At 39.9% G+C, this 25,189-nt stretch overlaps 1 protein-coding gene across 2 annotated transcripts in view; it reads right to left on the bottom strand.

The window, feature by feature from the left end:
* STARD8 (StAR related lipid transfer domain containing 8) overlaps nt 1-25,189 on the bottom strand; it is a 164,959-nt gene that overhangs the window by 96,549 nt on the left and 43,221 nt on the right. Inside the window, exon 1 of one of the 2 annotated variants that reach the window (XM_082263530.1) lies at nt 3,129-3,287. The exons of the other annotated variant lie outside the window; for it this stretch is intronic. Coding sequence (XP_082119656.1) covers nt 3,129-3,162 — 34 coding nt within the window. The 5' untranslated portion in view covers nt 3,163-3,287. Of the gene's footprint in view, nt 1-3,128; nt 3,288-25,189 lie in introns of those variants that run through there. 2 annotated transcript variants of the gene reach the window in all.

Below are 25,189 nucleotides of genomic sequence, written 5' to 3'. Positions count from 1 at the left end.
TAAATTTCTGTATGTGCCCAAGAGGGTATTCTGACCATGACAAGGTCTACATTACCATGACCGCACCGACCTCAGCAGTCCAAATCGCCATCATTATAACCCCTCCCCCCAGCCTTTTTATATCACCGTACACCGTTGACCGTCTTACATTGTTTCCTGTAATATCACTTTAAATGTATGTCATGGAAAACTGAACACAACGCACGGAGTACATCTCTGCAAAAATGCATATCTCACCGCCTTTCACGTCGCACATTCTGCCACAAACGCAGTCAGTGACTAACTTCATGTTTGGGCTGACTACACCACCGCTATATTCCCAACCAGCGTTGTCAGCCCTGCCTACTGGACTCCACCTATTCCCTGCCCATCTCCACATGCATACATTGATTTATTTCCCAGTAAAAACAATGGTGCTGCCTTTACCTGTCCACACACTGTTTAGGGAAAAGCTCCTGGGGAGATGTAGTTCTGGGCAGGGCTGGCCCAAAACATTGTGCTGCCTGGGTCCAAGAATAAAATGTTGCCCCTCCCCCCCCAAAAAAATAAAATCACCCCCACCAAAAGGCCCCAACATCCATTATTTTATATCATGATATAGTCATTTTTCTCCTTCACTTCAGGTGTTAGTGAGGCGGCACTGATGAGGCCACACTAAATGGGCACTGATGGGCATTGATGATGCGACACTAATGGGCACTGATGAGCACTGTTAAGATGGCACTGATAAGGCGGCACTAATGGGCACTGATGAGGCGACACTGATGGTCACTAATAAGATGGTACTGATGGGCACAGATGAGGCGACACTGATGGGGCGACACTGACGGGCACTGATAAGGTGACACTGACGGGCACAGATGAGGCTGCACTGACGGGCACAGATGAGGCCGCACTGATGGGCACAGATGAGGCCGCACTGATGGGCACAGATGAGGCCGCACTGATGGGCACAGATGAGGCCGCACTGACAAAGCGGAACTGACGGGGACTGGTAGGCGGCACTGATAAGTGGCACTGATGGGCACTGAGGGGAGCGATGTCCCTCTAACAGAAGCCGGTTAACAGCTTTCTTCTCTCCTTCATGCTGACAGTGTGGGGGGGGGGGGGGGGGGAGCCGATAACCGGCTTCTGTTTACTTCCGGTATCAGCTGTCATTGGCTGACAGCTGATCACATGGTAAAAGGCCTGCTGTGATTGGCTCTTTACCCCAATCTGTGATCAGCTTTCAGGCGCCAATTGGTTAAAGAGCCGCCTCTCTCAAAGTGCCGCCTGGGTCCAATAGACCCAGCAGGAACCATGGCAGGGCCAGCCCTGGTTCTGAGGGTGTGCCTACTTCAAAAGGAACTGAGATCCTATTGACTGCCCCTGTAGAGGCGGGATGGGGCGGCTGTTTTCTTCAATTCTAAAGGGGCATTTTGTAAATACGACACCGCAACCATTAGATTGTAAGCTCCCAGGAGCAGCCCCCCCCCCCAGCCCTCTTGTATTGTTGCTATATTATCCCCCCTTAACAACGGTGCGACTCGTCATGTGATTTGACAGGTAGGTCGCATGCCTGCAACGGAACTCTTAAAATCTACGTGACGCTGACTTTGCGGTGCCGAATTGAAGAAGTGGTTGCTGCACAGCTTTTGGCTTTTTCATAGACATCTGTACATGAAGTTGCGCAGATGCCAGGCTAGTCACACTGACATGTGGCTTTAAAATCATGCGATTTCAAGTGGTGTCGCACGACTGACAGGCAGCGCCGACTATCAGACTCGGCATGACGAGTTAAATTTGCCATGTTGGCAGCATGTGTATCACCCCACTGGCTGACATGATGGGTGGTAAAAACATTAATTGCCTGCTTTTACCACCCCTTTGCCATGTAAAAAGGGGCCTATTCAATGCCAGTACAGCAAAAAAAATGCGATTTACATGAAGAGCGAGTATAGTGCGATTTTAATATAATGTGTGGCGTGTAACGTGCGGCATTTAATGAATGGCATATAACGTACGCTGCGTAATGTATGGCGTGTAACGTGCGTCGCCTAATGTATGGCGCGTAATGTATGGCATGTAACGTGAGACGCGTAATGTATGGCGTGTAACGTGCGTCGCGTAATGTATGGCGTGTAACGTACAGTGCGTGACGTGCGGCATGTAACATACGGCACGTTACGTATGGTGCGTAACTTACGGTATGGAACGTACAATGCGTAATGTCTGGCGTGTAATGTGTGGCGCATAATGTATGGCGTGTAACGTACGTCGCATGACGTGCAGCATGTAACGTACAGTGCGTGACGTGCGGCATGCAACATACAGCACGTTACGTATGGCGCGTAACTTACGGTATGTAACGTACGATGCGTAATGTATGGCACATAATGTATAACGCACAACCTATGGTGTGTAACGTATGACGCGTAATGTATGGCTTGCAACTTACGATGCATAATGCATGGCGAGTAATGTATGGCGTGCAACGTACGACGTGTAATATATGGCATGCAATGTACAACGCATAATGTATGGCGTGTAATGTATGGCGTGCAACGTACAACGCATAATGTATGGTGTGCAACGTATGGTGCATAACGTACAGCATGTGCCTCGTGGCGTGCGGCAGCGCAGCTTCTTTTTCCCGCTGCTATGGGGTGCCATTGTACAGGAATAGCCAGGCAACGCACAAACTGCAAAACGCACCGACCTACTGGGGGCCCCCAGGAAGGGCGACCCCACCACATGTACCCCTAAAATAATATTGCCCAGACTGCGCCAAACTGACACATTTCCAAACACAAAGAGAACGATCATCATTTTAGCCACATGGCTGCAATTATTCAATCTGATTGGATTCAGCTGAAAGTAACTGTCACTCCTCAGAAATCAGAGATCCCTTCTCATCTGTATTATAAAACATGCTAAAAACAGACAAACACCAATCCACAGACACTGATCCACCGGCATCAACCCACAGACACACAAAATGTAACAATACAGAAGGCAAAAAACAAAACAAAAGAGAAGACACAAAGATACAAAAGGATACAAAAGAATAAAGAGTTGCAGGAAATTGGTTACAATGACATATAAGGCACGCCAGGAATCAATGAGACCAACAAGCGCAGGGTCCTTACCATTCTTTGCCCTCTTAGTCCTGATCCTATTCATTGGGACGCATGCATGTACCCCTCAGTGGGGGGCAGAGGTCCTCAGTGGGGGGCAGAGATCCTTTAGGGGGGGAACATACAGGGAAAGTTGGTGACTCTCCTACACATCGCCTGCTAATAGCAGCATCTGGCCCTGCTGACCTCACTCAGCTCCTTCCTCCAGGAACAAATGTTCCATGCACAGCCTGGGAGGGCCCATAGGGGGGGGGGGGAGGAAAAAAAAAAAAGGGAGAGTGTTTTATTAACCCGTTCCCTGCCAGAGCGCTCTGCAACTAACTGGAGACCTGTGCAAAGTCGTGTGCGTTTACAAGGTGGCTGCTGAATCGCACGCGGTACGACGCAGCGTGCGCGGCGACAACTATCTACCGACCGCACAAGTAATTGAAAACCCAATCACTGGGGCTCATTCACACCGCAGCACATCTATCTTCCTTTTATTATTATTATTGGCATATTGCATTAATATCATTATTATTACTTTTATTATCATTACTATTATTATTACCATTACTATTTTATTATTATTATCATGGTAATATTATTTTATAATTATTATTATTTTATTATCACTATTATTACTATTATTATCATTATTGTTTTTATTTATCATTATTATCATTATTTTTATATTATCATTAATATTATTTTTTATTATCATCATTATTATTATTACTTGTTTTGTTTATTATTGTTATCATTATTATTATAATCTTATCATTAATATGATTTTTTATTATCATTATTATTACTATTATTATATTGGTAATCTTATTTTATTATTACTATAAATTATCATTAATATGATTTTTTATTATTATTATTACTTTTATTTTTTTTCATTATTGATATTATTATTATCATTATCAATATTATTATATCATTAATATGATTTTTCACTAGCATTATTATTACTATTATTATCATTATTATTTATTTTTATTATTATTATTGGCATATTGCATTAATATCATCATTATTACTTTTATTATCATTACTATTATTATTACCATTATTATTTTTATTATTATTATCATTAATATTATTTTTATTATTACTATTATTATTGTTTTTGTTTATTATTATCATTATTATTATAATATTATTAATAATATGATTTTTTATTATCATTATTATTACTATAATTATCATTATTGTTTTTGTTTATTATTATTATATTATTATCATTAATATAATTTTTTATTATCATTATTATTACTATTATTATTATATTGGTAATCTTATTTTATTATTATTATTATCATCGTCAATATTATGATTTTTTACTATCATTATTATTATCATTGTTATGATTTTCTATTATCATTATTATGACTTTTATTATCATTTTTTTTCATTATTAATATTATTATATCATTAATATTATTTTTATTATTAATATGAATAATATTATTATTATCATTATTATTATTCATTTATCATGTTAATCTTATTTTTTTAATCAATATTATTATCATTAATATGATTTTTCACTATCATTATTATTACTATTATTATTTATTTTTATTATTATTATTGGCATATTGCATTATTATTATTATTATTATTACCATTATTTTTTATTATTATTATCATGGTAATATTTTTTATTTTCATTAATATTACTATTATTATCATTAATATGATTTTTTATTATCATTATTATTACTAATATTATCATTATTGTTTTTGTTTATTAATATTATCATATTATTATCATTAATATGCTTTTTTATTATCATTAATATTACTATTATTATTATATTGGTAATCTTATTTTTTTTTTTATTACTATTATTAATATCATTTATACACTTTTTTTATAATCATTAATATTATCATGATTATGATTTTTTTTATTGTCATTATTATTGCTATTATCATTTTTTCATAAATATTGTTATTATCATTATTATTATTATCATTCATATTATTTTTTATTATTATTATTACTAATATTATTATTATTCTTTTATTATCATGGAAATCTTATTTTTTTTATTATCACTATTATTATTATTAATATGATTTTTTTTTTTTTACTATCATTATTATTACTATTATTATTATTATTTAATTGTATTATTTTTATTATTGTTTTGATGGAGAGAGACCTCAAAGAAAATGTAAAAAATGCGCAGCAAATGCGCATAACAAAATGCACGTGGACATGACCTGGAGATCCTGCCAGTAACACACTTCCTGTCCCAGGGTGACAACGCTCACTCCCTGTACTGTATCTATGGGGGAGCAGCATTGTCACCCTAGGACAGAACCTGGTGATCCTGCCAGTAACACTTCCTGTCCCAGGGTGACAACGCTCACTCCCTGTACTGTATCTATGGGGGAGCAGAGTTGTCACCCTAAGAAAGAACCTGGTGATCCTGCCAGTAACACACTTCCTGTCCCAGGGTGACAACGCTCACTCCTTGTACTGTATCTATGGAGGAACAGCGTTGTCACCCTAGGATAGGGTGACTAGACGTCCCCGGTTTCGCAGATTGTCCCCGGAGCCAGTCTGTCCCCGGATAACAGGACCGTTCCTGGGCGGGTGCTGAGGCAGAGAGGGGGGGGGGCCGAAGGCAGTGTCATATCAATGGGGGGTGGTCCGCCCCGGGTACCACATACTGGGGGGTGACAGGCTGGTGTCACCCACCGTCACACAAAGTCCCACCTCCTGGTTTTTCTCCTTTGATAGACAGCACATTTGTCCAATGCCAGGACGTGTGCTGTCCCTCATAGGTAGGAGCCAATCCGGGAGGCGGGGCTTGTGTGACGGCGGGTGCCCAACTATTCAAATTAAAGCTGACACAGCGGGCGATGCCGGCCTCTTTTCTCTGATCCCATGCACTGGTGAGGCTGCATTGGATGATGGGCACTGGTGAGGCTGCATTGGATGATGGGCACTGGTGAGGCTGCATTGGATGATGGGCACTGGTGAGGCTGCATTGGATGATGGGCACTGGCGAGGCTGCATTGGATGATAGGTACTGGTGAGGCTGCATTGGATGATGGGCACTGGTGAGGCTGCATTGGATGATGGGCACTGGCGAGGCTGACTTGGATGATAGGTACTGGTGAGGCTGCATTGGATGATGGGCACTGGTGAGGCTGCATCACGCCTCTTCTAAAGACACGCCTCTCTACACATTACTGTATGGAGAAATTATTTCAGGTTTCATTTCAGAAATGCCGCACCCCGATCCAATGTACACCCCTGAGGAAAGGAAGGAATTAGTGAAACGCGTCGAGCGTTCCTCCCAGGGCTCTGTGCCGATAGCAGGTTCCTCCAGCCGCAGTCTTTATGTCTTCATGTTCTACATTCACACATTACATGTTTGCAGGGCCCTGATGTGAAAGGGGGGGGGGGCTCTGATATGAATGCAGGGCCCTGATGTGAAGGGGGGGCTCTGATGTGAAGGTGGGGCTCTGATATGAATCCAGGGCTCTGATGTGAAAGGGAGGGGGGGCTCTGATATGAATACAGGGTCCTGATGTGAAAGGGGGGCTGTTTAATGAATGCAGGGTCCTGATATGAAAGGGGGGGGGGGGGGGGCTCTGATATGAATGCAGGGCCCTGATGTGAAGGGGGAGCTCTGATGTGAAAGGGAGGGGGGCTCTGGTGAGAAAAGGGGGGGGGGTCTTCTGATGTGTTTTTAAAAAAAAAAAAAATTAAGTATTTGTAGGCATGTTTATGACTCTGTGTGGAATCGAATGTTCTCAGGCTATAATCTCTGCAGATCAAATGTTATTCATTAAAATAAAAAATAAAGAAACAGTGTGAATAAAAAAAATACCACATTATGGCCAGTAGATGGAGCTGAGGAGCACACATTTCTTATAATAGCGCCATCTAAAGGCCATAATGCAGCATTTTTTCCATTCGCACTGATTTCTTTTTTAATGAATAACATTCGATCTGCAGAGAAGAATGCCTGAAGACATCCCGCCCCATTCGCAGGGACTTTATACCAGTTCAATGGCGGCCCTCAAGTTGGTTTTAAGGTTGAAAGAGGACTCAGAAATCCACGCCCATCACCTTCACTTCTTTAAAGAGACCCCGTCACCAACTAGAAATAATCTGCAGGTAGGGGTGCCGTATGGAATGATCTCAGTGATGGTTTCCAACCGGAGACATCCCATAATTCCCCTCTATGAAGGAGGAAATGATATATAAGAGATTGTAACAAATAGATCCAATGTGATGTGCAGGCGGGACGCCCCCTGGGGGGTGGATGAGGGATCATCGATGGGAACGGCCGGCTCAATTTCCTCACATTCTAATCTTCTAATCTCATTTATCCGTCAGCCAATCGTCTTCTCCTATAGTCAGGGCGGCTAATCACTTCTGACATGCAGATGTTGGCTCATTACACGGTGTCACTCCGCCTGACCTTCAATTTCCTGGGGGGCGGGGGAAAGCTGAATATATATATATATATGTTAAAGTAGATGGGAACCAAAAATGTATTATTATTATGATTTCTTACAATATATAAATACTGCATAAATTGTTGGCGCTATATAAGTACCTGTAATAAATACATATTTTTAAATTACTATTATTACAAATAGAATTATTAATTTTTTATATATTTTTTTAGCATTATTATTATTACTATTATTATTATTATTACAACTACCTCCACCATTATTAATATTTCTATTATTAGTTTTTTATTACAATTTTTCTATTATAGTTATTACTATTTGTATTATTATTATTTTTATGTTATTACTACTACCATTATTTTTAATATTATTTATATATATATATATATATATGTTTGTAAAGCACTGCATAAATTATTTTTAATATTATTATATTATTACATTTATTTTTATTACTATTGGTATTCTATTTTTTTATATATTACTATTATTATTTTATTATTATTCTAAAGAACTGTGTTTATAAACAGTTGCCATTTTTAGAGCAAAATTCTATCTCCCTCTTTTTTTTTGCCTTTTTTTTTAGCATCTCATTGCTGCTGATCTCCTGCAGCCTCTCTGCAGCCACTTCCCCTATATATGCTTTCCAGCGATGGCTTCATGGCATTTCTCAGGGTGGGATTCCTGATGGTGACCACAGTGGACCGTGTCTGTGTAATGTAGGTTGAAGGGGTCACCCGTTGTCTCCATCAGAAGAACATGTGACAAGGGGAGCACAATCGGGAGGCGGGAACAAAGCACTGATTATATATATATAGATGGTCTTTGGATGATTTATATACATGTATTATTATATGCCATTTTTCTTCCCCAGCAGTCATAGTCAGTTGCACCCCATGAACCCTCTGAGGAAGCCCATGAACCCCTGAGGAAGCCTATGAACCCATGAGGAAGCCCTGAGGAAGCCCATAAACCCCTGAGGAAGACCACGAACCCCTGAGGAAGCCTATGAACCCCTGAGGAAGCCCCGAGGAAGCCCATAAACCCCTGAGGAAGCCCATGAACCCCTGAGGAAGCCCATGAACCCCTGAGGAAGCCCATGAACCCCTGAGAAAGCCCTGAGGAAGCCCATGAACCCCTGAGGAAGCCAAGACTGCAAAATGCGTTGAGTAATCTAAACCTCCTCCATGGTTACACATCGGTCCAAGCCTTACCATTGTTTGGAATTATACTCTATGATAGATGGGAGGGAGGTGTTCTTTCTGGGGCTGCGTAGCCAATCACGGTTTGCTGTGGATATGAAATGTGTTTTTGGGGGGATACACCCAAAGATAATTAATTACGAATATTCACAACAACTCTTGGTTTTATATTAATTTGTTTGTGAATTTATCCTGAGGGGAAAGGTGAAATCCCCCCCCCCCTATCCATTCTTCTTTTTCTTCCCTTTCTATATCATTGAGGGGTGTGGTGCTGAATTATACAGTTTGGACCCGTTATCTATGTATATCTTTGTCTATATCACCGAAATTTCCTGTCGCCAGCAAAACCTGCAACTGTGTTTGTTGTACGGATTTCACACCATAAGGCACCCGGAAATATTTATTCTTCTATTCCCATTAATTGTATCAGGAATAATAAAACCTTCACTGTGAGAGATGAAAGAAGGAGATTTCCTTCCAATACAAACATGGAGAACGTTCTACAAACATCCTCCGAGCACAAAATACACCGAGCAGAGATAAACCGGATCTCCACTTCTTGGACCCTTTCCCTCTGTTATCACCCTTCACCTTCTCTACTTGTATCTTATTATATCCCTTTTCTTTCCTTATTCATAAATCTATATTCATCTTTAATACAAGTTTTTGTTACTTTATAAACAGGGTCTCTAAACTTGAAGCCGCTGGATTCTCTGGGTGATAAAATATATTCTATGCAAGTGTCTTTTCTTAACAAAAGCCTTTATTTTTATTTCATTTTTATTTTATTATTTATTTTACAATTGTAATATTAAAATAAATTATATTATTTTATATTTATTTATTTTATTATTATTATTTATTTTATTATTTCATTTTTTATTTTCATATTGCCTCTATTTTTGCTACTGTGATCTGACTTCCCGATACAAGTTTTTGTTACTTTATAACGGGGTCTCCAAACATGATGCCACTGGATTCTCTGGGTGATAAAATATATTCTATGCAAGTGTCTTTTCCTAAAAAATGTCCCTTATATTGCCTTTATTTTTATTTCATATTTATTTATTTTTTATTTTATTTTTTTATATTTTATTATTTATTTTATAATTTATTTTAATATTAAAATTGTATTATTTTATATTTATTTATTTTATTATTATTTATTTTATTATTTTCATATTGCCTCTATTTTTGCTACTGTGGTCTGACTTCCCGATACAAGTTTTTGTTACTTTATAACTGGTTCTCTAAACTTGACAACGCTTGATTCTCTGGGTGATAAAATATATTCTATGCAAGTGTCTTTTCTTAACAAATGTCCCTTATATTGCCTTTATTTTTATTTCATATTTGTTTATTTTTTATTTTATTTTTTTATATTTTATTATTTATTTTATAATTTATTTTAATATTAAAATTGTATTATTTTATATTTATTTATTTTATTATTTTCATATTGCCTCTATTTTTGCTACTGTGGTCTGACTTCCCGATACAAGTTTTTGTTACTTTATAACTGGTTCTCTAAACTTGACAACGCTCGATTCTCTGGGTGATTAAATATATTCTATGCAAGTGTTTTTCTTAACAAATGTCCCTTATATTGCCTTTATTTTTATTTTAAATGTATTTTTTTTTATTATTTTATATTATAATTTATTTTAATATTACAATTGTATTATTTTATATTTATTTATTTTATAATTATTTATTTTATTTTTTTATTGCCTCTATTTTTGCTACTGTGATCTGACTTCCCGATACAAGTTTTTGTTACTTTATAACGGGGTCTCTAAACTTCATGCCGCTCGATTCTCTGGGTGATAAAATATATTCTATGCAAGTGTCTTTTCTTAACAAATGTCCATTCTATTGTCTTTATTTTTATTTCATATTTATTTTATTATTTCATATTTCATTCTCTGGGTGATGAAATATATTCTATGCAAGTGTCTTTTCTTAATAAAAGTCCCTTCTAGGTGCCCCACCTGTCTGCTAAGAACAGGAAACTGAGGCTACAATGGGCACAGGATCACCAACATTGGACAATAGAAGATTGGAAAAACGTTGCCTGGTCTGATGAGTCTGGATTTCAGCTGCAACATTCAGATAGGAGGGTCAGAATTTGGCGCATGGATCCATCCTGCTTTGTATCACCGGATCAGGGTGGTGGTGGTGTAATGGTGTGGGGGAGGAGGCGGGGTAATGGTTCAGCCTGGTGGTGGTGTAATGGTGTGGGGGAGGAGGGGGTGTAATGGTTCAGGCTGGTGGTGGTGGTATAATGGTGTGGGGGATCTTGGCACACTTTCGGCTCCTTTAGTGGTATAAAAACCACGGCCTACCTGAGTATTGTTGCTGACCATGTCCATCCCTTTATGACTACAGTGTCCCCATCTTCTGATGACTCCTTCCAGCAGGATAATGCACCATGTCACAAAACTCCAATCATCTCACCACTGGTTTCTTCCCCATGACAATGAGGTCACTGTCCTCCAATGGACTCTACACTCACCAGATCAGGTCACTGTCCTCCAATGGCCTCCACACTCACCAGATCAGGTCACTGTCCTCCAATGGACTCTACACTCACCAGATCAGGTCACTGTCCTCCAATGGACTCCACACTCACCAGATCAGGTCACTGTCCTCCAATGAACTCCACACTCATCAGATCAGGTCACTGTCCTCCAATGGACTCTACACTCACCAGATCAGGTCACTGTCCTCCAATGAACTCCACACTCATCAGATCAGGTCACTGTCCTCCAATGGACTCTACACTCACCAGATCAGGTCACTGTCCTCCAATGAACTCCACACTCACCAGATCAGGTCACTGTCCTCCAATGGACTCTACACTCACCAGATCAGGTCACTGTCCTCCAATGAACTCCACACTCACCAGATCAGGTCACTGTCCTCCAATGGACTCCACACTCACCAGATCAGGTCACTGTCCTCCAATGGACTCCACACTCACCAGATCCGGTCACTGTCCTCCAATGGCCTCCACACTCACCACATCTCATCCAATAGAGCACCTTTGGGATGTGGTGGAAACGGGAGATTGGCATCATGGATGTGCAGCCAACAAATCTGCAGCAACTTTGTGATGCCATCATGTCACTATGGAGCAAAATCTCCGAGGAACGTTTCCTGCACCTTGTTGTATCTATGCCACCAAGAATGAAGGCAAAAGGGGGTCCAATCTGCTACTAGCAAGGTGTACCTAATAAAGTGAGTGTAATAATCTCATGATGAAGAACTAATCTGGTTATTTCCCAAGCTGAGGATGTGGGCTGGGAAGTTTGAGAGCCATCAGCTGCACAAAGTGTCGGCTGGTGGCCCTCAAAGGAAGGACTTTTAGTAACGTATCCTCATCACCACGCCCCGTGCTCACTAGGTTACACGTAATGTAATGATCACATGATGAGGAACTGTTCAGCCCAAACTTTTCTCGGGACCGGAGCTGTGACTGGCAGCCACGTTCTGAGAGCCATCAGCTGTACAAAGTGTCGGCTGGTGGCTCTCAAAGGAAGGACTTTCTAGTAATGTATCCTCAGCGCCCCATGCTCACTAGGTCACAGGTAATGTAATGATCACATCATGAGGAACTGTTTGGCCCAAACTTTTCTCGGGACCTGAGCTGTCAGCGGCAGCCACGTTCTGAGAGCCATCAGCTGCGCAAAGTGTCGGCTGGTGGCTCTCAAAGGAAGGACTTTTTAGTACTGTATCCTCAGCATGATGCCCCATGCTCACTAGGTGACGGCCGATGCATTGATCAGATGATGGGCAACTTTCCCGATTATTTCCCAATCACTCCCGGGGACCTGAGCAGGTGGCAGCCAAATTTCAGAGCCACCAGCTGCACAGTCTCATTTGGGAACTCTCTAAGGAAGGATTTTTAGTATCATATCCTCAGCATGATGCCCCAAGATCACAGCTAATATAATTATTATATATGATGGGGAACTAATCTGATTACTTCCCAATCATTATATGGGACCTCAGCTGCCGGGGGTTCAGAGCCACCAGCTGCACAAAGTGTCATCTGGTAACTTCAAGGCAGGATTTTTGTACTATATTCTCAGCATGATGACCCAAGAGGACTATATCACAACTAATATAATGATCACATGATGAGAAGCTATTCTGATTACTTCCCAATCATTACTGGGGACCTCAGCTTTCCAGGCTTGAGAGCCACCAGCTGCATGAAGTTTCAAAAGGTGGCTCTCAAAGGAAGGACTTTTAGTAATGTGTCCTCAGCACAGGGTGTCATGCTGCGGACTGTTACTATACAGGAAATGGCTTCAAAGGGGGTAATCTAAATGTGTGCCATAAAAAATGACACATAACAAGTACATGGGGCATATAGATCTACCACATATTGTATACGGCACTGCTGGGGTATATAGATCTACCACATATTGTATACGGCACTGCTGGGGTATATAGATCTACCACATATTGTATACGGCACTGCTGGTTTTGCACAGTCACATGGTTCGGCATACTGTATATTTCCTGTTGCTGCACCACGAGGGATAATTCTTCCCACAGATGAAGATATAATTCTGATAATGTTGTTTCCTTTGGGTGTGACAATACCGCCATTGTTGCCATGGATTTAATAATTATCTAGAGAGAACTCTTTGATGATAGAAATCTGTGCAGACTTGGTGGAATGGCTTTGATATTGTCTTTGTTTTAGGCTACGTCTTTATTAGTGTCAATAGTAGGGTTTGGTTTTTTTCGCCTGGGAAAATTATCACATTATTTTGATACAACTTATTTCTTCTTCTTCTTATTATTATTAATATTTTTATACCACAAATTTCTTATTATTATTTTGATACAATGTATTTCTTCTTATTATTTTGATACAAAGTATTTCTTATTCTTATTAATATTAATACTTTGATACCATGAGTTTCTTATTATTTTGATACAATGTATTTCTGTATTTCTTATTATTATTTTGATACAACGTATTTCTTCTTATTATTAATATTTTGATACCATGAGTTTATTATTATTTTGATACAATGTATTTCCTATTATTATTTTTATACAACGTATTTCTTATTAGTATTAGTATTTTGACACCATGAATTTCCTATTATTATTTTGATACAATGTATTTCTTCGTATGATTTTGATACAACGTATTTCTTATTTTTAATAATTATTTGAAACCATGAATTTATTATTTTGATACAATGTATTTCTTATTCTTATTTTGATACGTGTTTTCTTCGTATTATTTTGATACAGCATATTTATTATTATTTTGATACAACATATTTCTTCTTATCATTAATATTTTGACACCATGAATTTCCTATTATTATTTTGATACAATATATTTTTTCATATGATTTTGATACAACACATTTCTTATTATTAATAATAATTTTAAACCATGAATTTATTATTTTGATACAATGTATTTCTTATTCTTATTTTGATACAACATATTTTCTTCGTATTAATTTGATACAGCATATTTCTTATTATTATTTTGATACAACCTATTACTTCTTATTATTAATATTTTGATACCACGTATTTCTTATTATTATTTGGATACAATTTATTTCTTCTTATTATTTTGATACAAAGTATTTCTTATTATTTTGATACAACGTATTTCTTCTAATTATTATTTTTATTTTGATACCATATATTTTTTATTATTATTATTAATATTATTATTATACAGGATTATTCTAGCATCAACAGTGAGGGCAGACAGTACAGTTAAAATAGAATTCAATTTAATTCAAGACATGAGAATCCCAGGAGGCTTCAGGAAGCCAATGGTGGTCATTCCTGCCTAGGCAAGAAAAGCTGAAAATATGGGGCTGGGACCCACAGAAAAGGTATTTTATAAACAATTCAATATCTGATTTTATTTAAAGAAAGTGTGTATGTGTGTGTGTGTGTTGGGGGGGGGGGGGGGTCTAGTTAAAGTACTTAGAGAGGGTAAAGGTCCACTTTAAATGATGCTGCTACATGTGGTCTGAACATCTAGGCTTCAATGACCCTTGATCACGAAGGAGAATATTACCAGACGGAGTCACCATGCATCCCATATGTCTCATATACATTGGAGTGTGCTGCACACACATATGGGAGAGACTGAGGGAGTGTAATTTAATTCTATATTGACATTAAACTCTATGATCTTTATTTTGCACACCAAAGATGGAATGTATACGGAAAATGGATGGAAAGCCAAAGTACATGTACATCTACGTGTGTGTGTGTATATATATATATATATATATATATATATATAGCGCAATTGCAAAGAGTATAGGCCCGTACACACGTAGCGATTGTCGGCCGTAAATATTCGGCCACCGACCGATCGGCCGATTGTCGGCTTGTTAGTATGATGCTTCCGACAACCGACTGCGACTTTTCAGCCGAACAGAATCTGGTGTGCAGGCATTAACATTTTTGTTGGCCAACACCAGAGCGGCCGATTATTCGCCAGTCAGTACAGAATTCGGCCGACAAACAGCAGATGAGCAAGACTGGGCATGCTCAGAGAAGAAAAAACACATGGAAAGTTAACCATCACATGACATCACTTCTGCAGTCGGCTGTTGTTGGCCGACAAAATTCGTGTGCAGTCTTTAGCACTTTTCAACTGACAGGACAGCACCGGACAAAAGACGGCCGATCGTTCGGCCGACATTCGGTACGTGTGTACGGGGCTTATCTGTGAACATGCCATATGAACAATTATCTAAATACAATATATGGCCAAGGGTATGTGGATAAAGCCCCGTACACACGCACAGATTGTTGGCCCATCTGCCGATTGTAGGCTTGTTAGTATGATGCTTCCGACAACCAACTGCGAATTTTCGTCCGAAAAAAATCTGGTGTGCATGCTATAAAATTTTTGTTGGCCAACAAAGAACGGCCGATTGTTCGTCAGTCAGTACAGATTTCGGCCGACAAAAGCCAGATGAGCAAGACTGGGCATGCTCAGAGAAGAAAAAACACAGGGAAAGTTAACCATCACATGACATCACCTCTGAAGTTGGTTGTTGTTGGCCGACAAAATTTGTGTGCAGTCTTGAGCACTTTTCAACCAACACGACAGCACTGGACAAAAGACGGCCGATCGTTTGGCCGACAATCGGTGCGTGTGTACGGGGCTTTACAGAAAAGATGTCTCTGTTTTAACAGGATGTATGGTCTTCTACATGCTTCACTCCATCGTCTCCGCTTTCTCTTTTTTGCAACTCAAAATCAATCAAACGAAAAATGTGGCATTGCAGAAAACGAAAACAATCATTTCCTCTGAAAGTCTTTTCTTTCGCTCCTACTCAGTTCATGAACTTGCCTAGCGGCGGTTTTATTTTCACATAGGTTTGTACGTGGTGACTTGCACACGTCACGTCTTACTGGTCTCTATGTCGCAAGAATGCCGTTACATAAGTAAAAATGTAGACTAATTACTGAAAAATCTTGCAAAGTATAAAAGTGGTCTGAGAAGTCAGTGTTTTTCAGTCAAAGGTCAAATTTTAGACAACCTACTAATAACATGAGCACTATATAAGCAAAAGCTTGTGAACAATAACTGGTATAAACTATATGAGCTTGTAGGACATTTCATTCCAAAACCATGGGCATAAAAATAAAGTTGATCCTCTATGAGGCAATAACATTCTCCATGGTCAACGTGGACACTTAACTATCTTACCTAAAAATGAGTTGTTGGACATCCCATTGCAGAACCATAGCCATTAATCTGGAGTTTTCCCTCTATGATCAACAATGTAGAGTTGGCCCTCCATGGTCAATGATGAGGAGTTGGCCCTCAAAGTCAACGATGGGGAGTTGGCCCCCAAGGTCAAGGATGGGGAGATGGCCCTCCACTGTCAATGATGGAGAGTTGGCCTTCCATGGTCAATGATGGAGAGTTGGCCTTCCATGGTCAACGATACGGTGGTGGCCCTCCATGATCAAGTAAGGGTAGTTGGCCTTCCATGGTTATGGATGGGGAGTTGCCCTTCCATGGTCAAGGATAGGTAGTTGGCCCTCCATGGTCAAGGATAGGGAGTTGGCCCTCCATGGTCAAGGGTGGGGAGTTGACCTTCCATGGTCAAGGGTGGAGAGTTGGCCTTTCATGGTCAAGGGTGGGGAGTTGGCCTTCTATGGTCAAGGGTGGGGAGTTGGCCTTCCATGGTCAAGGGTGGGGATTTGGCCTTCCATGGTCAAGGGTGGAAAGTTGGCCTTCCATGGTCAAGGGCGGAGAGTTAGCCTTCCGTGGTCAAGGGTGAGGAGTTGGCCTTCCATGGTCAAGGATGAGGAGTTGGCCTTCCATGGTCAAGGATGAGGAGTTGGCCTTCCATGGTCAAGGGTGGGGAGTTGGCCTTCCATGGTCAAGGGTGGGGAGTTGGCCTTCCATGGTCAAGGGTGGGGAGTTGGCCTTCCATGGTCAAGGGTGGGGAGTTGGCCTTCCATGGTCAAGGATGGGGAGTTGGCCTTCCATGGTCAAGGATGGGGAGTTGGCCTTTCATGGTTAAGGATGGGGATTTGGCCTTCCATGGTCAAGGGTGGAAAGTTGGCCTTCCATGGTCAAGGGCGGAGAGTTAGCCTTCCATGGTCAAGGGTGAGGAGTTGGCCTTCCATGGTCAAGGATGAGGAGTTGGCCTTCCATGGTCAAGGGTGGGGAGTTGGCCTTCCATGTTCAAGGGTGGGGAGTTGGCCTTCCATGGTCAAGGGTGGGGAGTTGGCCTTCCATGGTCAAGGATGGGGAGTTGGCCTTCCATGGTCAAGGATGGAGAGTTGACCTTTCATGGTTAAGGATGGGGAGTTGGCCTTCCATGGTCAAGGATGGGGAGTTGGCCTTCCATGGTCAAGGATGGGAAGTTGGCCTTCCATGTTTAAGGATGGGGAGTTGGTCTTCCATGGTCAAGGATGGGGAGTCGGTCTTCCATGACCACGGATGGGGAGTTGTCCCTCCATGGTCAAGGATGGAGAGTTAGCCCTCCATGGTCAAGGATGGGAAGTTGGCCTCCTTTGTGGTTATAACATCCTTCACTCTTCTTAGATGACTTTCAGCAATATTTTGGAGGGTGTTACTCGGGGCTGGTCGGGGGAGGAGAGTCTCCAGTGGGGCATGGAACCGGCCTCTGTTTAGGCACAGTTTACACCATCCATGCTGGGGGGAGGCTTGCGCTCTGTCTTTGTCTTTATCCTGCACTCAGTAGGTCAGCGGTGGGGAATTTTTACTTCTCTTCCCCAGGAATCCTTTAGGCAGCATGTCTGTGGCAGAAGCGGTGCAGCATTTTTATGGGGGAATCAGAGCAGCCCGGGGGACCCCCCTGGCCCAGTATTCCCCTGGTTATCATGCTAATAGATCTACCAAGTGGTGTTGGCAGGGCTATCTTTAATATTAATTTGACCCTGGCAAACATTTTCTTGGGACCTCCTAAATCAACTCATCAACTATTTACGGGCAGTGTAGGCTCAAGAGGCAGCTACTTTGGGCCCCGCAACAATGACTGGGCCTGGTGCAGCTGCCCCTTTTTCCCCGCATTAAAGACAGCCCTAGGTGTTGGATCTGGAACTATGTGGGCATCATCAGATAGGAGGTCAACTAGCAACAACTCAAGGAACCCAATCAAGAGGTGTTGGGCCTGGAACTATGCAGGCACCATCAGATAGGAGGTCAACTAGCAACAACTCAAGGAGCCCAGCCAAGAAGTGTTGGACATGGAACTATGCAGGAACCATTAGGTCAGAGGTCAATTAGCAACAACTCAAGAAGCCCTACCAAGAAGTGTTGGACATGGAACTATGCAGGAACCATTAGGTCAGAGGTAAATTAGCAACAACTCAAGGAAGCGAACCAAGATGTGTTGGACCTAGATTTTTACTCCATAGGAACCCTTGAAAGAATTTTTAGGTCTTTAGGAACCCCTGCTAAGACTAATCCATTGGGGATCATTAGGAAATGCTCCTTACATTGGTGATCAGTGGGAAAAATGTTTCCCCGTACAGGGGTGGTCACCTCTGCGGTCATCATGCCAATTGCTCTACCAAGTGGTGTTAGACCTGGAGCTATGCAGGCACCATTGAATAGGAGCTGAAGTAGCAACAACTCAAGGAACCCAACCAAGAGGTGTTGGCCCTGGAACTATGCAAGCACCCTCAGGTCGGAGGCCAATTAGCAACAGCTCAAGGATCCCCACCAAGAGGTGTTGGACTTGGAACTATGCAGGCATCATCAGATAGTAGGTCAACTAGCAACAATTCAAGGTCTCAGGGAACCCCTGCCTAATTAGTCCATTGGGGATAATTGGGAAAATGCCCCTTACATTGGTGATCAGTGGAAAGCATGTTCCCCCTTACAGTGGTGTTCACCTCTGCTGTCATCATGCTGATAGCTCTACCAAGCGGTGCTGGAGCTGGAATTATGCAGGATAGGAGGTCCTCATCGGATAGGAGGTCAATTAGCAACAACTCAAGGAAACCAAGCAATTGGTTTTGGACCTGGAACTATGCAGGCATTGCTGGATAAGAGATCAATTAGTAACAACTCGAGGAGACAATCAAGAAGTGTTGTACCTGGAACTATGCAGGCATCAGCAGATAGGAGGTCAATTAGCAATAGCTCAAGGAACCAAACCAAGAGGTGCTGGACCTGGAGCTATACAGGCATCATAGGATAGGAGGTTAATAAGCAGCATCTTAAGGAACCCCCAGCAACCTCTTGAGGAACCCTAGGGTTCTACCTAACCCTCGTTGGTAATGGATGATCTAGAGATGTTATAATGATACAACCAGGGACTTATTAGTAATTCAAAGATCACATATTCGTTATAGGTCTGGATATATGAATTAATTAATGGTTTGAATCTCTTAAATAGAAGCTACAAATGGCATTCAACAAATAAAAAGAAGCGACAATTCTTCTAAGAGCATTCCAGTGTGTGGAGACAAATATGTGTTTCATATATGAGAAGCGAATCCCAACTCTGGCTCTCATCCAACTCAAATAAGCCAAAAGAATTCTTGAGGCTTGTTGCAAAAGTATAGTAATTAAATGCAACCTAAATATTTCCTTCACTTTATTATGAAATGTTATATCCTCCGAGGCAGCCTTTCATAACCAGGGTTCCTTGGAGCTCCGAAGTTCCTTCAGAGGCTGCTAAGGGTTCCTTCAGCAATTAACAATTTCTGATTTTTTATTTATCCGTAAGGGAGAAATTATTCCCACTGACTACCAATGTAAGGGACATTCTTCCCACTGACCACCAATGTAAGGGACATTCTTCCCACTGACCACCAATGTAAGGGACATTCTTCCCACTGACCACCAATGTAAGGGACATTCTTCCCACTGACCACCAATGTAAGGGACATTCTTCCCACTGACCACCAATGTAAGGGACATTCTTCCCACTGACCACCAATGTAAGGGACATTCTTCCCACTGACCACCAATGTAAGGGACATTCTTCCCACTGACCACCAATGTAAGGGACATTCCTCCTCACTGACCACCAATGTAAGGGACATTCTTCCCACTGACCACCAATGTAAGGGACATTCTTCCCACTGACCACCAATGTAAGGGACATTCTTCCCACTGACCACCAATGTAAGGGACATTCTTCCCACTGACCACCAATGTAAGGGACATTCTTCCCACTGACCCCCAATGTAAGGAACATTCTTCCCACTGACCACCAATGTAAGAGACATTCTTCCCACTGACCACCAATGTAAGTAACATTCTTCCCACTGACCACCAATGTAAGGAGCATTCTTCCCACTGACCCCCAATGTAAGGAACATTCTTCCCACTGACCACCAATGTAAGGAACATTCTTCCCACTGACCACCAATGTAAGGGACATTCTTCCCACTGACCCCCAATGTAAGGAACATTCTTCCCACTGACCACCAATGTAAGGAGCATTCTTCCCACTGATCACCAATGTAAGGGACATTCTTCCCACTGATCACCAATGTAAGGAGCATTCTTCCCACTGATCACCAATATAAGGAACATTCTTCCCACTGACCCCCAATGTAAGGAACATTCTTCCCACTGATCACCAATGTAAGGAACATTCTTCCCACTGACCACCAATGTAAGGAACATTCTTCCCACTGATCACCAATGTAAGGGACATTCTTCCCACTGATCACCAATGTAAGGGGCATTCTTCCCACTGACCCCCAATGTAAGGAACATTCTTCCCACTGACCCCCAATGTAAGGAACATTCTTCCCACTGATCACCAATGTAAGGGACATTCTTCCCACTGATCACCAATGTAAGGGACATTCTTCCCACTGACCACCAATGTAAGGAGCATTCTTCTCACTGACCACCAATGTTATTACTTTAAATTGTTCTGTTGTAGGACGGGCCTCATCAGCTCCATCTAGTGGCCATAATGCAGTATTTCACGGATTCACTATTCTGCATGAATGAAGTACATTCAACCCGGAAAGAAAATAACCCAATAATAGCATTCAATGTTACCCCTTTCGTCCCAAACTAAAATACGTGTAATCTCCGGGGATGGGAAGCTCTGTGAACGCTTTATAAACACATCTATTCAACTCCAAACCTTTTAAATATAAATTTTTTTTATATATATATATATCTACATTTAGTGAAAGTAAAATACTTCCAGGGGATAAAACCGCTTGGAGAACGAATCAAACTAAAAAATACTTTTTTGTTGACCAAAGTAAAAACTTATGGACTGCAGGGGTTAAAAGTCAACCCCCCCATCCTACGCACATGAAGGGGGGTTTCCTGTCTCCCACTCTCAGAGTGACCAAGGATCTGTTACAGATCCCCCACCCCAGATACAGTGTCACCTTCTCACTGACGGAGGCGCCAGAGTTCTGTATACCCTCCCAGCTATATACCGTATACCCATACACAGTCCCACCACTTCACACTATTCCTAAGAGACCCCGCCCCTTTTATCAGTCCTAACTGTTTACATTAAACAAATTGGTGTTAATATAATAATAATAAAAAAAAAATAAAAAAATAAAACAATAAAAATAAATAAATAATAACAAAAAAAATTAATATGAATATATATTAATACATTTAAATATAATCGTCATAAATAAAAAATTAGTATAAATATTATTATTATTTGTTATATATAAAAATAATAATAACTACTATATTTTATTTAATGTTTATTATTATTACGATTAATATTATATTTAAATGTATTATTGTTTTAATTGTTTGTTATTATTAGTAGTATTATATTTAAATTTATTCTTCTTCTTCATATTATTATTTTGTAATGTATTATCAATATTATTTTAATAGTTTGTTATTATTATTTTTATTATTATAATAATATTAAAATGTTTTCTTGTTCTTATTATTAATTTTAAATGTATTATCATTTGCTTTTAATATTGTTTTTCAAAGTATTATTATTATTAATATTAATTATTATTATTGTTAATAATAATTAATTTTGAAATTATATTTAAATATATTAGGAATATTATTATTATTATTTTTAAATGTATTATTATTATTACTATTATTTGAATTTTTTCATATTATTATATTTAAATGCATTATTATTATTAGTAGTAGTAGTAGTAGAAGTATTAAATGTATTATTATAATTGTAATTATTTGCTATTATAATATTTAAATATATTAAGAATATTATTATTACTATTATTTTAACTGCTTGTTAATATTTTAATTAAATGCATTATTATTATTAGTAGTAGTAGTATTATCAAATGTATTATTCTAATTGTAATTATTTGCTATTATTATTATAAATATATTAGGAATATTATTATTATTATTTTTAAATGTATTATTATTACTATTATTTTAATTGCTTGTTAAATACATTATTAACAGTAATATTATCAAATGTATTATTCTAATTGTAATTTTTTGCTATTATATTTAAAAACATTAAGAATATTATTATTATTATTTTTAAAAGTATTATTATTACTAATATTTTAATTGCTTGTTAATATTATATTGAAATGTATTATTATCATTAGTAGTGGTATTATCAAATGTCTTATTATAATTGTAATTATGTGCTATTATTATTATAAATATATTAAGAACATTATTGTTATTATTTTTCAATGTAATATTATTACTATTATTTTAATTGCTTGTTATTAGTATATTTAAATGCATCATTAATAACAGTAATAATAAAATTATAAAATGTATTATTATAGTTGTAATTTTTTGCTATTATTATATTTAAAAATATTAAGAACGTGATTATTATTATTTTTAAAAGTATTATTCTTAATATTATGTTAATTGCTTGTTATTATTATTTTAAATGTATTATTATTTTTTTATGTATTATTATTATTATTATAATTTTGTTTGTTATTGTTATATTTAAATGTATTATTATTATTATTATGATGATTATTTTAAATGTCAATTATTTTAAATAAAAGCAGAGCCCTATGTAGTCTATGGAGCTGACAATCTATAATTGCAGATGTCAGTATACAGCAGGTTGGTAATGGTGTGTTGGGGGAGGGGGATCGCAGTTAATGAGTCACACATTAATCGCAGTTGCGTGTGCCAAACAACTCCAATAACCTTCTGCGGACGGCGGCTGAAAGTCCTTATCTGGGGACCGGCGCCCTCCGCTGCCGGCTGTACCGCCCCTTCTACTGACTGTGTTATAACAACAGGTGTGTGTATGAGAGCGGCATAGCAACAGATGAGTGTATGAGGGCGGCATAGCAACCGATGTGTGTATGAGAGCGGCATAGCAACCGATGAGTGTATGAGAGCGGCATAGCAACCGATGAGTGTATGAGGGTGACATAGCAACCGATGAGTGTATGAGAGCGGCATAGCAACCGATGAGTGTATGAGGGCGACATAGCAACCGATTGTGTATGAGAGCGGCATAGCAACCGATGAGTGTATGAGGGCGACATAGCAACCGATGTGTGTATGAGAGCGGCATAGCAACCAATGTGTGTATGGTGGCAGCAGAGCAACCGATGAGTGTATGAGGGTGACATAGCAACCGATGAGTGTATGAGAGCGGCATAGCAACCGATGAGTGTATGAGGGCGACATAGCAACCGATGTGTGTATGAGAGCGGCATAGCAACCAATGTGTGTATGGTGGCAGCATAGCAACCAAAGAGTGTATGAGAGCAGCATAGTAACAGATGAGTGTATGAGAGCAGCATAGTAACCGATGAGTGTATGAGAGCAGCATAGTAACAGATGAGTGTATGAGAGCAGCATAGTAACAGATGAGTGTATGAGAGCAGCATAGTAACAGATGAGTGTATGAGAGCAGCATAGTAACCGATGAGTGTATGAGAGCAGCATAGTAACAGATGAGTGTATGAGAGCAGCATAGTAACAGATGAGTGTATGAGAGCAGCATAGTAACAGATGAGTGTATGAGAGCAGCATAGTAACCGATGAGTGTATGAGAGCAGCATAGTAACCGATGAGTGTATGAGGGCGGCATAGCAACCAATGTGTGTATGAGGGGGGCATAGCAACCAATGTGTGTATGAGAGCGGCATAGCAACAGATGAGTGTATGAGGGCGGCATAGCAACCGATGTGTGTATGAGAGCGGCATAGCAACCGATGAGTGTATGAGAGCGGCATAGCAACCGATGAGTGTATGAGGGTGACATAGCAACCGATGAGTGTATGAGAGCGGCATAGCAACCGATGAGTGTATGAGGGCGACATAGCAACCGATTGTGTATGAGAGCGGCATAGCAACCGATGAGTGTATGAGGGCGACATAGCAACCGATGTGTGTATGAGAGCGGCATAGCAACCAATGTGTGTATGGTGGCAGCAGAGCAACCGATGAGTGTATGAGGGTGACATAGCAACCGATGAGTGTATGAGAGCGGCATAGCAACCGATGAGTGTATGAGGGCGACATAGCAACCGATGTGTGTATGAGAGCGGCATAGCAACCAATGTGTGTATGGTGGCAGCATAGCAACCAAAGAGTGTATGAGAGCAGCATAGTAACAGATGAGTGTATGAGAGCAGCATAGTAACCGATGAGTGTATGAGAGCAGCATAGTAACAGATGAGTGTATGAGAGCAGCATAGTAACAGATGAGTGTATGAGAGCAGCATAGTAACAGATGAGTGTATGAGAGCAGCATAGTAACCGATGAGTGTATGAGAGCAGCATAGTAACAGATGAGTGTATGAGAGCAGCATAGTAACAGATGAGTGTATGAGAGCAGCATAGTAACAGATGAGTGTATGAGAGCAGCATAGTAACCGATGAGTGTATGAGAGCAGCATAGTAACCGATGAGTGTATGAGGGCGGCATAGCAACCAATGTGTGTATGAGGGGGGCATAGCAACCAATGTGTGTATGAGAGCGGCATAGCAAC

This window comes from Pelophylax lessonae (assembly GCF_965119305.1).
Source record: "Pelophylax lessonae genome assembly, chromosome: 7".
Lineage (NCBI taxonomy): Eukaryota > Metazoa > Chordata > Amphibia > Anura > Ranidae > Pelophylax > Pelophylax lessonae.
This window is presented reverse-complemented; position numbering and strand designations above follow the sequence as displayed.